The sequence below is a fragment of the Athene noctua genome, chromosome 1 (genome assembly GCF_965140245.1).
Source record: "Athene noctua chromosome 1, bAthNoc1.hap1.1, whole genome shotgun sequence".
Classification (NCBI taxonomy): Eukaryota; Metazoa; Chordata; class Aves; order Strigiformes; family Strigidae; genus Athene; species Athene noctua.
In genome coordinates this window covers 47815326-47834306 of record NC_134037.1, presented here as the reverse complement: position 1 = coordinate 47834306, position 18981 = coordinate 47815326, and the positions used below count along the sequence as shown (strand labels likewise).

General features: G+C 36.4%; 1 protein-coding gene across 1 annotated transcript in view; it reads left to right on the top strand.

Annotated features, from left to right (window-relative positions):
* The window catches only part of ASCC3 (activating signal cointegrator 1 complex subunit 3), a 287285-nt gene that overhangs the window by 255121 nt on the left and 13183 nt on the right, over positions 1–18981 (top strand). Inside the window, exon 37 of the mRNA XM_074896093.1 lies at positions 9864–10088. Coding sequence (XP_074752194.1) covers positions 9864–10088 — 225 coding nt within the window. The remainder of the gene's footprint in view (positions 1–9863; positions 10089–18981) is intronic.

The following is an 18981-nucleotide window of genomic DNA, read 5'->3' as shown; positions in this document are numbered from 1 at the left end:
TATTTATTATATGCAGTCATATAAGATGCTAATTTTTAATACTTCTTTAGCTATAAGAATGCGTGTTTGCTGTCTCTTGATTCACACAGAACAGATGGATGCTTGACTGCCTGCTAATCCACAGCTGGAATGGTTTCAGCGGTTTCCACGTTGCTGGGTTAGAGTGGCTTTTCTAGTGGACTGAGAGGGCAGCAAGAGAGGGATATCATTATTCATCAGTATCCCAGTGGGATCGCTGCCAGCAGAGATTAATTTTTTCTGTTATGCTTGTAAAACAAGCTCAGGTGGAGTCTCTAATCCTCAGGGCACGGGTGGCAGATCAAGGAAGATGCTACAAAGCTAGTTAATTTTCAGATTCTAGGGGAAACAGAAGCTCTGTTAGATGTATAAATACATGATTGCAAATTTAAGTAGCTCAAATCCAAATGGGATCTTCCTAGACATCTGGTACTGAAAATCTCTGTTTTCTTTGTCTGTTAAAAGAAGTTCTTAAAACTTTACATAAGAGGCAAAATATCTGCAACTCTCTTAATCATCAGTTATCTTTCCATTTTAATTTTGGTTTTTTAATACAGCGCTTACAGTGTACTTTAGATGAATGCTTTTATAGGTAGAAAAAGACATGGTATAAAACTGTGTAGGAACACTGAGTTTACAGTATTCTCACAAATTTGTGTGCAATGAACATCACCAAGAAAAATTAACACTTGCCATCCAAAAAGGGTTAGATCTGCCCTAGTAATGTAGGGTATGTCCTATTCAGGTAATAGCCTGGTTTGATATCATCAAGTGTGGTACAAGGGCATTTTTGCTATGTATCTGTATCACTGTATCAGACCTCTGGTCATTCATGACAGAAGTATTGACAGAACTTCTTCAATTCAAGCATACCAAAATACTGACAGATTAACTATTTGTTTAACAGACTTTTTACTGACTTTTTGGTTTCCACAGTGATTATGCCTCTTCCCCACCCTTGTAATTATCAGGATCTTCCATCTCAGCATTATCTTGTAGCTCTTGAGTTCTTTGAAACATCGGGTTAGATTTTCAAGCAATGTTAATCCACATAGTTACGTAGACATGAGGGGAGATGTGTCAGTTTTTATCAGCAGGGAACTACCCTTACTGAAATTTACTTGTAGCAGCTGTCACTTCCTCTTACAGTTCTGTTTTTTTATTATTATTTTAAACTATTTTCATTTAAAAGTGCTCAGAGTGAGACCAGTAGCATTGGCTTGCTGAAAAGACATTGTGCGTGTAGGCACCTTCCAAGTTTCCCATATATTTCTGCCAGTTCATATTGTTCTTCTATTATTCTGGGCTTGAGCCTCTCTTGAACAGAGGCTGCTAGTTATTTCACCACATGATGACAGGTATTCACGCCTGTGAACTTTTTATTCCCTTTTGTCTCTGGTCACATAGTAGTCTAGATGCAGAATTTAATCCAGTACAAAAATGCAGCAGTGTGCATTTGTGGCTTCCCACTAGGGGAGCTGCCACAGGTCAGCAGATCTGAAATTCGGTTTTCAACACTCAGAGCTTTTACAGCTTGCCATTAACATATACAGTATATATGGGCCCCATTTCACATAAAGAATTAGTAGTGCTTACTCCAGTCTCCATGCAGGGTAGCATTAACTTAATGCAGAGATCTATTAACTTTTTCCCTGGATCTGGGCTCTGCACTGGAAGATCCCAATGGAGGATCAAAGCCAAAGATGGAAAATGACTGATCGTTTTCCCAGGGAAAGCTGTGTGCCAAGATTTGCTATTACAATTTTTATTGCTGTCATCATCTCAATCAGTAGTTGAGCCAGCTGATTCAGCCAAGCTCAGCTTCAAAATGTGGACAAACGTCCAAATGGAACTGATGTAGATTTCTCATGACAATCAGACTTTTGAATGTATACTCAGAGAAATTTTCCCAGTTTTGTGTTAGCACATTACTGAGTTCATGCACTGAAAAGCTCTTCTGTATTAGTGCAATACAGTTAGTTTTGGTACAGCCAAAACCAGTTGGTTTTAAATCTTTCCTATAATGTGACTTGAGATTACTGGGGAAGAAAGTTGTTGGTCACTGCCCCATCTAGGTATTAAGATTCTTAAAAATGGGGTGATGATAATGCATTCAGAATGTGCAGGTTCAAAGAGTTCTCATGAAAAGTGATAGGAAAAGTCAGGTATCTTGGAGAGGCGAAAATCACAAGTATACCATTACCAGTGATAAAATGTAGTAATTCTCACACATCACTATAATTCTCTTTATAAATGCAATTTATACCATTCCATTTATATTTATTTGCTATGGTCAAAGTAACTTTTTCTAGGTGAATAATGTGCATGCAATACCAGTTTCAGATGTTTGCTCTTATTTTTGTCCTACTTTAGTCTTCTTTTGGATTTCTTTTCTTTAAACTGTGCAAGTGTTACAGGCTTACTTACAATCAATAATTTAACTTAAAAACCCAAGAGTGAACTAAAGCCACCTCTGTGAAAGTTGTACAGGTTTTTTATTAGGACTGGCCAAAAAGTAGCACTGAATTATGATTGTGATCTTAAATGTTATGAAATATGGGTTGTGACACTTAAGACTTAAAATCATTAATTCATACCTCCTTTTAATATGTTTTAGTAAAGTATGCAACTTAAAAAGGAAAATCTGAAACAGAATGTTTCTATGTTTTTTACCATTTGGTAAACCAATTGCAGTGATTGTGTTATCTATTACTGTATCTTCCTGTACACTGAAACCTAGCTTCTCTGATATGCTTAGGAAACTTTAGAAAAAAAAAAAGGGAAACCAACTTTCATGTTAGTATAGAAGTCCTAAGAACTTTTTTCCCATGTCAAATTATTGTTATTTTATATAATCCTCCCTCCCACATGTGCTACATGCTTGCATTTTCTTTTAGCAACTCCATACTGAAGCAGAGGTCTGTAATTTAACTTTGTACTTCAGAAGTTCCCAGATTTGCCAGATCACTCTCTGCTACTGGTAGCTAATATTGCTGACCTCCTATTGCTCTGTGCGCAGTGGCAAAGGTCTTTCAGACTCCTGACCTCTGGCCATCAGGAATGTCATCAGTAGTTTGTAGTTTGGATGTTTTAAGTAAGAGGTGAACTTGTGAAATCTAAACCCTTCAGGGTGTTTTTAAGTGATCACTCAACTGTTTCATTACCCTAGCTTGTACTTTTTATGATGTCTGTGAGTGAAATTTGTGGTGTTTATCATATGCAGCTATTTAAAAGCAAAAATCAAACACTTGTCTGTTTAAAGTAAGAAGTCTGAGAATACAATGATGTATGATTTCTCTGATCACTAACATGAGAACTTTGTTATAATTATGAGAACTTTTACGTGCTTATAAACTACGTTTGTTGTTCCCATTACTGAAAATGTGCCCATTTTAATCCTGAAAGATAGTTATAAATTAATTTTTTTAAGTAATAGATTTACGTAGTTGCATGTTGATGAGTTTTACAACTTTATCTCTTCACCTTCTCATGCTCAACTGGAAATTTCCAGTGCCAACTCTGGTTAAGTCTTAAATTTAGAGACAGAGCCCAGGGTAGCCCAACCTTACTATTTTGCTCCTACCTAGGTAATTGGGTTAACTTTACAATTTGGATTCTTTTTTTTTTTTTTTTTTTTTTTTTTTTGACACATCTTTTATCTGTAAAAATGCATTAACCACTAATTACATAATAAATAAAAAAATTGTTTCAAAAAGATACTGAGCAGCCCTTATCCCTTGGATGTTGCTCTCAATCCTACGCATATCTGTTTTCCTCCTGTCACTTTTCCAAAATCAGAGAGAGTACTCCAACAGAGTACCAGAGAACTGGCAAGATCATTTTCCCGTTCCCAAGCCGGAGTGGAGAGTGAGGGCAGGCAGAGTCCGCAGTGGGAGGCACCGGTGCCAGAGAGCGAGTCCCCTTTCCACAGCCAGGGCCAGCTGTGGCCCAGGGGCCGTGGCTCAGGGCTCCTCTGTGCCCTGTGGTGCAGGGGCTGGAAGAGGGCTTTGCTTTCTGCCTCTCCTCCCTGCCAGCCTCTGACCTCAGAAGGAAGGGATGGGAAAGCCCCATGGGAAAGGAACTGCAGGGTTGGCTCTAACATGCTGGATGCCATTTGATTGCACTGACACATACACATGCAGTTGACAGGGAAAGATGTTATATGGTGTATGCAGGCAAGAAGCTTACTTAGAAATGGTCTCTGATGAATTACAGTATCACGTAGTAAATATATTCCAGTATTGCCTGATAATTTTTGTTTACTTTTTTGCATCATGTTAGCCACTCTTCAGATTCTCTGCAGAACTTCAGCCTGCTCTATTGCTTAGCAGAGCCTGACAGGCTGCCCTAAAAATCTGGAATGTCACTTCTGCAAAGATTGTCTTAAAAGTATATTTTTACATGTGTGAAACAGAGTGAGGAAACTCTTTGTGTGAGTGCTGTCTAAAAGTGGGCTTCCCATCTAAATATCCCTGTGTTATGTAGCAGCTTCAATAAACTAGTAGAAATTACTTTTTTTTTCTTTATATGAATCTTGAAAACATGGATCACGTTTGTTCCTAAAACTTGTAACTAGTAATTTATGTTTATAACTGTCTTTAACTGGGATATTTTCCTAGACCTTTTATATCTAAGAGTAAAAAAACACCCAGACATTTTAAACTTTGAAAGTTTGAATTATGTTCCATAAAACTGAGACCAAAGCATATACATTTATAGGCTACCAATAAACTCCTTAAAGTAGGAGTTTATAATGGAATCACTCACACAGATACAATTTTCAAGCATTAATCCAGCAAGTACTCCTCCATTCCATTTTTTTTGATCTACTTTACTTTCTGGTATGAGCTGAAATACACTTTTTAAGTATGTGGTCAGTTTGGCCTTTTTACCTTTTTTTAAAAAATGCACATGTTTTCTAATTTATTCATTTTCTGAATATAAATTTGTTTGTGTTCCAGCTGCCTACCAGGATACATCTGTGTAAATTTAATGTCTTTTCTTATAAGTCAAACTCACACTTGAAAATCTGACAATATAGTATAGTATAAATATGTTGGTTAATTTAAATAATTTTCATAATATATACTTGTGTCATTATTGTGTCACATAATATGGGCTTCTTGGGAAGACCATGGGCAAAGAAAGATTAACTTGGGAACTTCAATTAAGCAACTTTTTTAGTTCCCTAATAATAGAGTTAACAGGGTCAAATGAGACTTTTATGAGCACATGAATGGAGATATATTTATTTATATATAAAAACCAGAAATAATTTCGAATGTTTTTAAGTACAGAAGTTGAAGTATCATCAAAGAAAAATTTAGAATTTGTGAATCTATTACAAGACCTTATTATCCAGTTACCTAGCTACTCACAATCAGTGCTTGTTATTTCTCTGTTTTGACCATGCTACTTTTCTCTGTGCCCTACTAAGGGGGTCCCATAGGTATCACCCAAGTGAGGACAGTTACAGATTACCTTAAAGACTGGAGTCCAGCTACTTCCTATACACTTTAGCACTGAGTGGAAGTGACAGGTCAGGATGTTGCACTAGAATACTCTGTAGTGCTTTGTACAGTGGAACAAAAGACAAAAGCCAATTATATAATAATATTATTGCTGAGCTTATATTTGCCTATCCAGTTACTTAAAGATCAAAATATGCTGTTTTCACTTGGAAAAATAAATTGCATATTGGTGTAAGTTTGAACTTCTGATAGCAGAGAACTAAAATGTACTTCATGACATATTATTAGTGTTAATTGCAGAACAACTGAAAAAAAAAAAAAAAACACATTTATTTATTGCAGCTCATTCTTTATTTTCATTCTATGCACAAATGAATGATTTTTGCAGTCCTTCAGTATGTATTCAGACTACCAGAAGTTCTAATTTAAACCAAGGTTCAGGTGAAGAGGAGGTGATTACTGTACTAGCTAAAAATGATCCTCATCTTATCTCCTTTTTTATTATTCTGGTAGTTACTTTTAGTACTAGTTTACTGCAAGACTTCTTAATACTTTAGCTTAACAACTGTTGATTTTGGTATCAAATTTTCTAGGCATGCTTTTCCCTTGTTTTTTTCTACCTCAGAAACTTGAAAGAGAGCAAAACGTGTTGCAAGTTAAGTTGAAAATATGGTGTGTTTGGGTTCACTGTATCTATGTAAAGAAAAGGAATGTGCAGGCAGGCAGACAGTTCTAAGGCAGTTTCTATAACAGCATTGCTAAAGAAAAGACTACTGGTTCAACTCTGGAATGTACGAAACTATTTTTGGTTTGTTTTAGACCCTCATTGTTACAAATTAATCAACTGCTCTTTAAAGTCTAGAACTCATTAACTTTGTAAGTTTTACTGTTCCCATGACTGAACTTAACTTAAAATATTCAAGTTTACTTTAGTTGCTCACCTTGATTCCATTTCTCTCTATGGTCCACAAGTTCCCTCTTCTCTCTTGTAGACAGATGGCAAGATGTAATTACTCGAGTTTTAAAATATCTCAAAAGGCTTACATTGTGGTGTAAGTTTATAGTTCAGCTCTCACTATAAATCAGTAATTTCAGCCAAACTTACACATTTTGTGGGTAGAAAGAAAATCTGATTTTATTTTTATTAACCCTATGGACACTGCAGAGCATAGTACTCACCATGTTGGATGCCTCATTTAAATTTTAGTTCTGTCTGACTCCTCAAATGCCTCATAAGTACCAGAAAACTGCAAAGGATATATTTTAAAATGGGATGAGTTGTCTGCTTTTAGAACAGTTCTAACAGTTTAAATAAAGGGTGATGATAACCTGCATATCTGGAACATGATGTTGCAGACCAGACTCTAAGATGATTCTCTGGCTGGTGTTATGGAAGAAACAGAATTCAATTATCAGAATAGCCCTTTGGCCTTGTAAAATGTAACTATCAAGTTTATGCAGGTCTCTTTGTGACATTTCTCACTGGCAAAGCAGGTTACCGTCTCCTGTATGACCCTGCATCGCATACAGGTTGAAATGTAGGTCTGAGAGGACTTTTACAGCCTTGAAATGATGCAGCAGTCTCTAATGCCCAAAAGAAGACATTACTGGGAAAGTCCATCACAGACCTATAGAAAAGAGAGATGTGACATGACTACCAAATGCATGATTGCAGAACCCATAACTAAAATTCCTAGTTATCTCCTGGTATACTCCAAGTTATGCTTAACTGTGCAGGTGCTTGTAAGCGTATTATATGCACATGGGCTGCCATATTCCTGATTTAACAGAGGAAAAATGGAAAGTGGAAAATGCACAGCAGTGCTTTGTGGTTTAACAATTAAAGTTTGTATTAAGTTTCTTGACTTCAGAATAAAGATTAATGATTGATACGTAATTTAAATCTGTTTCCTCACCCAGGGAACAACAGTATTCAGATACAATGTACTAAAATAATATATATTTTATATTGTGTGGAATAGTTGAAGCTATAGCCTTTGCAGAACAGATTGAGATTCACATTGAAAAGTAAAACTAAAATGAAGAAATATTGAGGGAACAGCAGGGCCCATTTGAGGTGATTACAAAGGATGTTTCTTTATTCTGTCTTTTCTTGTGCAACCTGAAAACAGTAGCAGGGGGTTACAAGCAGAGTTCATCACAGAGTTGTCAATCACTGTCATTTAACATTTTGCAATGGAAGATGTCTTTATTCAAGGACAGCTGGGCAAATCAGAGAAACAGATTTGCAGTTAGTAGTCTGTCCAGCCTACACTAAGCAAACAAGGACAGGGCAGACATACTGGCCTCTCACATAAAAATATAATGGACTCTGCTGACCTCGGTGCCCTCCATTCAGCTTCATTCTCAGTTGTATAAAAGCTTCACTACCCATTCTCAATTTCCTTTAATTACCTACATGATGCAGATAAGAAAATGAACCTCACTTACTTACAGTCAATGATCACAAACAGGAAATTAAGTAGGCAAGTTGTTTAAAATAAGAGGAGTGTTTTGGAGGTAAATAAAACATGTGCTGAGGAAGAATTAGGGAAAACGCATTTTCAGGAGTACCAATTGGTCTGGAGTGACTTGACTTATCCTTCTTTCTGATACTTTAAACTGCAAAGCAAAACTAAGTAAAAAATCTCCTTGGTAAATATTCGTTAAAATATCTTTGAAGGAGAAGCCAGTTAAATAAAAAGAGTGAAGCAAACATGCAGCCTTCTATAGGGCTTAAAAAGATTGTGACCTTAGGTTCAGAGAATAAATGACCACAGTTTTCACAAGAGATCTAGCAGAGACATTCAGGATTAAGCAGCAGTTGTCTTTAGTCAGTCTTCACTTCTAATCTGCAGTCAAGATATGAAATAAATTAATGACATTCTGATTTTCTTTCCAAATCTTAAATTGTCTAATACTTGCCTTTCCTTTTACATTCATATCACAGTTTAGGTGTCATTTCATTGCGCCATTAAAGAAAATAGAAAATTTTGTGCTGTCAGTTTTCAAGTAGGTGAAAAACAGCTGTATAACTGGTTTTAGGAATTGTCAAAAAAGGTTCTATGTGTTAGGATATTAATGAGTGGATATGGTACTTTGCAAGTCAATTAGGTAGTTCTATTAGGTGTTCTAAAATTGCCATTTTTCTTTACTTCACTCTGCACTGGTTACTGTTGTGAATATTTCATTAATATGGATTTGCAGGAAGTCTGACTGGAGATTGAAGACTGAAATGCATAATACCAAATCTATAGTTTAAGAGGAATGTAAAACCCTGAACATTTAATTTAATGTCTCTATTAAGCCCATAGCTCGGAAGACATTGCCCTTCAGGCTACCTAAATGGCTTTATATTTTATGACAAAAGAAATACACTCTCTTAAATTACAGATGGAAAAGATATCACATATTGTAAAACTCTTACTTCACTTGTATGTTGTATACTTTAGAAAGATCATTCTCATTCTAAATAATATGTACACATACACACAGAAGATGATTTTGTGGAGAAAAAAAAATTACCAATTAAGTCACAGAACTGACTCTTCAGCCTAAATTATAGTTCTTAGGATGCTTCTGTTGAATTCTTTTTCTTTCAGAGACACTGGATTTCCCTAGCAGGAGAACAGACATCTCTGTTCTGGCTACTAGAACAGTCATACTTGTTCCTCTCAGCCCCAAGGATGTGGCTATTCATAACTACATTTAGATTACCTGTTAGTGTGCAGCAGCTCTTTGCAACAGTGAGAAAGTCCTTAGACAGTTTTCATTTTGACATGAATGGTATTACTCCCAGTCTGGAGCAGAGAGGATACTTTTCAGCACCTACTTAAAATTTTGTTCTTTGCTTTGATCACTGATCATCTGTTGCTTAGACACTGACAGCTCAAAATATTGAAAATATATTTTAAAAGAACCTTACCAGAGTTATTTCAAACCCACTGCATTGTGAATACAAAGAAAGGTAGAAACGCTGAAAACTGAAAATGTGATTTATTGACTTCTTTATAGTTGGCCTTACAATGTTTTTGTGAGCCAACCAGGGTAGGATATCTGTAGCAGGTCATCTCAAATACTGAGTCCATCCAATTAATGTATTTACATCACTGCTTTTATTTTCTTCTCTAATGTTAAAATCAGCTATGTGAAAAAAAACCTAAAACCTATAATTGTGTGAGGTTTTGTGAATATTTTACTAGCTATTGTTTTCCCACACACATGATTTTGATAAATAAGTATGCTTTCTAAACACTAAAATGCTGCTATTTTAACAATGAAACCTAACTTTAGTAACTTAAATGTCTCAGTAAGGAATAATAATTATTGTGCAGTTAATTACAATGGTTAATTTTCTTTTTTTTTTTTTTAAAGAATGCGGATGAGTACACAGATCTGCCTGTGAGACACAATGAAGATCAGATGAACAGTGAACTGGCAAAACATCTTCCAATTGAAGTCAATCCCCATTCATTTGACAGTTCACACACAAAAACACACCTCCTACTGCAAGCCCACTTCAGTCATGCCATGCTGCCTTGTCCAGACTATGCAACTGATACAAAGACAGTGCTGGACCAAGCAATTAGAATATGTCAGGTATAGTAATTCAATATTTAAATCTTGTTGGTTTACTATTTATTGTTAGTGTGTTGTGATATTTTGAATATGGAAAAATCTGAAGATTTCTTGCAATCTGGTGGAGAACTGGTACCACACAGTATGATACCATTTTGTATAGGGAGGAACTAGATGCCCATAAAGCTGCCCACTTTACAGAACTGGAAGTAAACAAACTTACGAAAAAAGACTGGTACTCTGGTTGGAGGCCTCTATTGCCATAGGGCTCACTACTTCTTTCACATGCAACAGCTTTCTACCTCTGTATCGTGCAATGTTGTATATAAGTCATTCCTGCATGGGTGTGCTCCCTGCAGATTGTTATGCTGACCCCCAAGAACCTGTCTCCCATGGGTACCTTTATAGCACCCAGAAGTGCTGTAGTCACTGCTAAGCATAAATAAAACATGTTTTGAAATGTGATTCAGGAGAAAATAGAGGTTTTTCTCTAGCTTGTGAAAAGATAGATCTTATATTTCCCAGTTATTACAGAGTCAAAGAGCACACTTTAAAACACAGATTTTAAACTCAGTCTGGAGGCTTGTGACTTTTGCAGTTGTACTGCAGTTGCAACCCACAGAAACTAAACTGACCATGGAGAGTACTGGTAACAAGTGATCACATGCACAGCTGCATGCCTCAAAAGAATTTTAAAGCAGCAATTTGAGTTTGGAATAGAGTGCTGCCAAACCTGAAAAGTGCAGTTAGTTACAGCAGGAAGGGTGAGCTCTAGATGACACAGAGAGCATCAGCCCCTATGATTCTGCTGGAAAGGAATAATATTCTCTTTAGCCAAACTGGACAAGTACTCAGTCACAGGTTCTTGAAAATGGGGTAGCCTTCAACAAACTATTCTTTTTATCTTCCTTGGTTCAATATCTGTGAAATAGGGACAGTAACTCTTTCTTCCTACAGTTTTTGTTTGCTCAAATTTTAATATCCTCAGTGATCTACATGTCAACTATCAAAATGAGGCTTTGCTCTTGTTTGGAGTCCGCTGGCAATATGGTAACTGCAAACATCATTGTGTCAAGCCTACCAGTTTGTAAAATGGTGATGTAAAATGGAAAATCCCACTCTATGAGAAATTATTAATCCATACTCTAGACAGACAAAATACCATGAGCAATTCAGTGTCCAGTGATCTGGGTGAGTCTCAACCTTACACTAGCAAAAACTGCAAGTTTGTGATACTAATAACAAACAAAGCAAAACTAAAATTGAGAAAAGGTAAGTAAGAAGCAAATAACGTCACAGATGTTATTGCTATGCAGTCTTTACCTTGGCAACGAGCAGTGCTTGAATGCAGTTCTACTCCAAATATTTCAAATCAGTAAAATCATGGTGCTGAAAGCTTCCATGTATGAACAGTTATTATTCGTAACACTTACTTATTAACAGAGAAAACATCACTTACTCGGGTAAGAAAATTCACCTTTGTTTCGAAGAAATCACATAACTTGAAATTCATGTAGACATTAGTGGAATTAGTGTTTAGGGGGTAATTACATATATGGAAAAGATATAAAATAAAGATTCTTTTCAATAATTATTTTGCTCAATATTTATCATGCTTTGCTAAGAAATGTATTTTTTTTAATCCTGTTACTACATAATAGGTATTTCAGAAACAGTAATCACTCAGAAGAAAAATCCCTAAAATACTCAATAGTTCCTTTAAACTGAAGTGAAGTTCAGAAGAATACCATTCTGTACAGTGCCTTGGCACTCCAGCCTTCAGCTAACTACTACATAATGTCACATATACAGTCATCTTAAAAAAAAAAAAAAAAAAGTTCCTCTTTAAAAAAAAAAAAAAAAGAAGGAAAAACATGCAGGCATTTTTGTATTTTGAAGTTGGCGCATGGTTTACATCTCTTGGGAGAATGTTTGTTCCATCTTATTAGTCACGCCTTCCAAACGGAGGTTAAAGTTCTCAGAATCTAAGCAATAGACAGGGTTACACTTTCAATACTGGTTGTTACCTTTTTCCTTAGCACTGACCTGCTGATGAACTCTGGGTCAACAGAGGTGGAAAAAGAGATGTTAGTTGTGAGAAAAGGAACTGAACCATAGAAGGATCCATTGATAAACATATTCAGTGGGTGATGTTCTCTGTATGGGTGAAGATGTGCTCACGCACCACCAAATGTAAAATTCAGCAGTGAGATAGAAATTGGGGTTTGAGTTATCCGGAACTTTTGTTTATTTATTTACAAAGTACTTTAGTTGTTAAGGTTGTATAGCTAATCTTCAAATTGTGACCTAAACATAAACTGTTATTTTTGCTGGCGGGTATGCGAATGACAGACTTTCCATATCAGCATTGCTTTTCTGTTACAAGAAAGCAAGATCTTTCAAAGAGCTTTTACAAGAGGTTGTATCTCAGTATATACAGCAAGCCTCCATCCCAGGTGCCCCACAGAGCAGATTTGCCATCTCTAACCATGATACGTAAGCAAGCCTCTTTCCATTGCAGACTGTTAAACTTCTCCACTTTTCTGTGCTGTCTTTCACTTGAATCAACCTTCTCTCCCATGGTTCCTTTCACATCCCACCCACTGTGTCCTCCCTCCCATTCCTCCAATGTCCTCTGGGCCTTTTTCATTGCCAGTGGCTTAAGGCTGAGTAGTGTTAATGGTCAGTCAGAAAACTGTGTTAACAACATCAGATAGGTAAATGTAGCTGATGGATTTCAGGTAAGATTCTACTCTCTTCTGATAAAATAAATTATGCAACCGCTCTTAAATTAATTTTCCTGAGATGTCTTAGAAGTTTTGGTTTAATGTTAGAATTCTGTTCATTCATACTCATGATGAAAGATAGAAGTCATAAGCATTTAACAGAATTTGAGGAGTTATGGTGCTGGTTTAATAGAGGAATGTAATTGTTAACATAGAAAATGGAAGAAATATATACTGTTACTGTTTTCCTATAGTTAGCATTTGTTAACTACAGATGGAGTTCATTATAGCAAGACACAGTATCTATATACCAAGGATGAAATACAGAATTCTTTCCCTTTTACTGCAGAAATACAGGGAATAGCAATATGTAACCTTCTGGAAGTTGAATGCCTATCTGCTCCCACACCCATCTCTGTAATGAATGGCCACTGAGGCACTGACTAGACTGAAGGAATGTCCCTGCTCTACATTGAAAAGCTCAAGTCAAAAACTAACAAGTTTGTTATCAGTGACAGGCTCTCATAGATAAAGCACAGAAGGTTCCCATGGCTCAGAAAATCTGCCATGACTTCCTATGTGACCTTGGCCAGGTCATTTAGGTTTTATTTGCCTTTGTTACCCTTAATACAACTACAGTAGACTGCATATTCTCTTCAAGCCTATCACTCTGCATTATTTTTACTGAGAAGACAGGATGGTGCTGAGCACTCCGATAGCTGCTCAAAAATCAAACACTTCTCCACTTCTTGCAGAAGAACTTCAAAGAGTAAAAATTTAATTATTTGTCTAATATTTTTATAGAATATATTACTGTAAAGACAATACCCTACCTTTTTTCACATCTCTGATTTAAGAATATGTGAAACAGACTAAATCTAATCTCTTTTTCACTTCTTCTGTCAAGCCTTATATTTTGTGACTGTGTATTCAGCGATCAGTTCTTACTCTGCTGTTCTGTCGCCTATATTTGCATTAATAGAAATGGATAATTGAGGCAGTAATATTGTCAGTCTCAGATTCAGCAGGGCAGTCTCTTCTTGGAAATAATGTGACAGTTGCTGGCTTTGAATTGGGATTGGCCACAAGCCTCCACTTGTAGTGTAATCGTTGATAAAATATTTTAATATTGCCAGGAGTAGAACTGTCATGGAGCTCATCCTTAACCTTTGAGAAGTGTTTACCTATGGATGTGTTAAACTCATCTCAGTAGGGTAGCTGTGCACTGAGAGAGGATGGACACGAAGTCAGATTCCAAACTGCAGAATAAAGACTAGTTTGCACAGGAAACATGCACATCCCTGAAACAAGGACCTTGTAATGCTATCACTGATGGCCTGCCTTTCCCCATCATGTTCCAGAGAATCTAATTTTGACAGGAAAGAAAAAAGTCTTCCCTTAGCTGGATGATGATGTGCATATCACCACTTTACCCATTCTAAAATAGTTAAATAAGGTTTTTCTAGTCATTTAAATAGCAGCTTTTGCTACAGTTCTACTTATGAGAATCATCTTTGTGGTACATGTTCAGTCATCAAATATTGCACAAATATGCTGCCCAGTTCAGCTGTCTTTTAAGTGCTAGCTTACGTATGAAATGCTTTCTTTACTAAACTGCAGACTGTTCTGTCTGATGGTGGGAGCTTTATCTACTGCTTCTCACACAAAAGGTACTTTCTGGCCATATCAGCACAGCTGCAAACAGCAGAAGTGCCCGAGCTGCAGTTCCTGGACTAAAAGAATGAGTGTCCCTCAGCTCTGGACTTCCCATTTTCCCCATCCCTCCTCAGTTCGTAACAGCCACTGAACTATTGACTTGGGGAGCCATATCCCTTGGATCATTTGTTTTCCTGCCTGTGATGAAATGGAGAAGTTCTTACAGATCCTAAGTGTGGTTTGAGCCCAGATGTCTGCTGTTAGTGCAGGTGTGCAGATTACTGGCTGCAAGGTGGTGGGAGTTACAGGAATGGCCTGTTTTACAGTTGTGTATGTAAGATTTGTCCAGAAGTGCCCAGGGAAAGAAATAATTGTTCTGTTTAATGGGTGCCTTGGCCACTATAAATAAATGGGTAGCTTTATCAAAGGAAGGGGAGAGAATCAAATTAACTTGAGAATGCAGAGGATTATTCAGAAGCAAGTGAAGAGCAGAGGCCGTATCTCTTTAGCTACTACATGTATTCTTTGTGTATGCAGTAATATTCCAGTGACATCACCATGTTTGCAATTTTACTTAAACACAGGCTGCTTTCATGGTTGGATGGCTATCATTCCTCATTAAGAGGGTGGAAACAATAGAATAATCAAAAAACCTGTAGCGCATGTACTGAACAGTAATGTTCATTTATAGATCCTAACCAGCAGTGGGTAGCTTTGTAGTGAGAGTACCTGGACATGTTGGGGTGCAATTCCTTGCTGCCTGTTTGCAGTTTATAGGTCTATACGTGGGAGAAGGGAGGGATACCTTTGTGGCAGTGGTGTTGGGGTTTTTGCTTGGTATGGATAATTGGTGAACTGGCGTATGGAAGCATCTTGGTGACAGTTTAATGATGATTTGGTGCTGCTTATGTATAAACCCTCCCCCACCCATAACAAACCTTTTCCCAGTTGGGGCTGGAGGAAATGAGTAATGCTTAACCCATTTGTGTGATCAATTCACTTAAGCAGCTACTGTGAAATGTTAATCACAACTTTAATTTGTACTGCATTAGCATTTTGATTAACTTGTAGGCTTGCTAGCACACTTGAAGCACTTTTACTCATAGTTACAGCTCGGAAATGACTTTTTGATTAATTAAGTTTGTTAGACAGCAGCTGAGCTTCCTGAATGCTAACCTTATGGGGCTAAAAGTTCAGGAGAAAGTTACTGGGAATAACTGTTGCTGTTGAAAAGGATTCTTGTGAATGCACTCAAAAAATTTTAATTATTGACAAAATATTGCATTGCAACTTTGAAACTGACTTTAAATTCTAAAGAGGGCAGATTTATTATGAGAAAGATGCTGTATATTTTTCATGGGTTTGGTAGATTTGCATAAGATTTGGAACAAGTGCCATCTTTAAGACATTGTTTATGTTAGGAAACTGGGATTTCTTGCCAAGATATTTTTATCAAAAACATTTTATTCTATTTACAGTTCACTGGCATAGTAGAAAATACCATTTTATTAATTAATAATTTGAAAATACATTGGATATTGGGGCTCAACAAGTTTTGAACATGTTGGGTTATGCCCTACCAAGTTTACATTGCTGTATCACATTCCACAACTGCTTTTATCTCTGAAATACTATCAAAAAAATAAGTCAGTATGAATCCAAGGGCTGCACTCCACTAAATGTAGACAGTAAGTGATTTGTCCTTTCCCTGGTTCTGATTGTACTAATAATGTTACTATGGAGGCTAAAGGATGAATACAAGGATAGGAATCTTACAAAGCAGCTAGGAAGGTCATAATTTGCATACATCAGTGAGACCTTTATGATGATGGGAGAATGAAGAGTTAGTCTCTCGTAGAGGGTAGCAGAGCATATGGAGGAGGGAGCTGAATATGCTTGTAAAAAAAAAGAGAAGGGAAGGGGATGCAGAGGGCAGTATAAAAGGAGTGCCTCCTGAATAGGATTAATTATATCTTATTCACTATATCTCTGATAAAGTACAAGGGGCGGGGGTGCTCTGTAGGCTGAAACTATACAGCTGTATGAGTCTGATTTAATTGATCTGAAAGAACTCCTCTCCCCAGATTAGTCCAAGATTATTTTTTAGAAATGTATTAGATCTCTGAAGTGCAAAGGTTCTGTAGATACCTGTTTTACCACTATATAACACACAAAATGTAGTGACTTAAAACCCTCTGTAAGACTTCTTGAAAAAAATTCCAACTTTTCAAGCCAGGTTTTTTTTGGGGGGTATATAATTGAAGCATCATAATCATGATTTATATAAAAACATGAAACTTATAGTACATGGCATGCTTTAACATCTGGAAAAATATTTTCCTTGTATTAGAATGATCTCAAGTCACATGTGGATCATAATATAATATTACATATTGGAAGGCATCCTACATTTGAAGCATGTGCAAAAAATATTTATTCTGAATTCATAGTTTTCAGGAAAATGGGTAAAATGCATACACTTTCACATACTATTGACTATAAATATTTGTTATATAAACTCTGTAGTCCTAAACAGCTGTGATTAGGTACCATTCTAATTATTTTAATAGATCTATGGATTTAAACTTGTATTTCTAACTGGTTAGTCCCAGACAACAGAATTTATATTAGCACATAGCAAAGACAGGAGTGAGGATATTTTGATTATTTGATATTGGAATACTATACACAATAAATTCAACTACAAAACTCAGCCAGCCTTAACCAAGCTTTTTGATGTAACTATGCAATAACAGTTTGAAGTATTTTAGTCTTACACAGTTTATTTCTTTTAAATACCTGTTTCCTTCCTCAAAGCAGCACTGCAGAATAAGACTTCTATTTGTTTGGCTGGGAGTGTGTTGGATTTACATTACATAAATTTTCAAGTCTAAGGTGAATGTCATTCTGCATAAAGGGCTGTATACATTAGTGTACCGACATTCAGTTTCCCAAATGAAGTCACTCAAGGAAGTGTCATAGTCTATGAAGCACTGATACCAAAAAATAAATCTTTTAAGAGTCCATAAAGTTGAGCCATGTAACTCACCTGAGTACTCCTGAAGTTTCAGCCCCCATCCACCAAGTCATTGCCACCAATGGCATTGCTGTAGGCAGTCAACTCTTAGCTGAGTAATCACAGATGTGAAACAGCTGGAATGGCACTTCTTACATTACCTTGGTCTCCTTAGCTAGCCTCCGCATCCAGAGCAGTTATCATTGTTCATTTAACTACATTGCCACTTTTCTTAGATATAAATTAGCCACAAAATATTGACATTTATATTTACAATGTTTACAATTACATTTATATTTATAGTATTTAAGTAGAAATATTCAGTATATTCAGAGTTATATGACAGGTGGCTTCAAACAGAAGAAGAAATTACTCCAAGCAGTATGCCATCTCTGTTAATGAGATGCAAGCTGTTTTGTTTTAACACTTCAATAACGTATCTTAAAGAAAAAAACTATTTAAGTCACTTGAGTAGATCAGAAATTCTGCTAGTTGTACAGTCTCTGTTCCCCTGCCACCTACCCAGTCGTACAAGAGTGATCAAGAATATTTTGGCTTTCAAATGAAGGATGTGAAAGTAATACCAAAAACAGTGTTAAAACTTTGCAAAAAAATTCTAAAAGTAAAAGATTTTGCAATCAGGATATTTCAGTTGCTCGGCAAATCTCCTAAATGGGTGGGTGGGGAGAGGGGTGGATATGTTCATTATGGAACAATTTAGTATCTGTTATTTTGAGTACATATTCAGAGTTCTTCCAGAGAAAAGCAATGTTTTGCTATCAGTGTGTTTTGCTATCAATGTTTTGGTATCAGTGAGTGTGCCACACTCACCTCTCCCACATTCTTCCTCCATCTTTGCTTCCCCTCAAGCTAGGGAATTATAAACCATAATTTAAATTCCAAGCATTGGTAGTAACTTTGGCTAAAAAGGGACAGACTGATAAATCTCTGGTTCATTTTAGACCAGAAGGGTACAATTTGATCAGTTTAAATAATTCAGTACTTAAGTATAACCAACCACTGCTCCTGAAAATAAGATGATTGAAACCTGGTAATAGATGCTGAGGGTTTTGTATTAATGCACTCCTGGAATGAAGAAAGAAATAGCAAGATTTTGATCCAAACATTTTGACATTCAATTCTGAATATCATCAAAATTAAAATATATACCTGACAGGTATAGTTACATCAATAGGTTATTGAGCATCAGCCTTTTTGTCCTACCCTTGCCATGGTTTATAGCTTGTTGCTTCCCTTGTTGGTACAAGCAAGTATATTTTTGATAATGACAGACAGAATGCTAAAGGATGTGTCACTAATTGCTGTTATTACTTTGTGGTTGTCCAAGTATGACACTTAAAAGGCTTAAAAGCTAACACCTGATTCTTTCATTAAAACCCATCTCAGTATAGGCATTTATTCTCCTAAGTGTAGGAAGAGACCCAAATAAGATGATGGTAAACATATTTTTCATTATAACAAGCAATGTTTCCCTTGACTCCACTATTTACCCCAT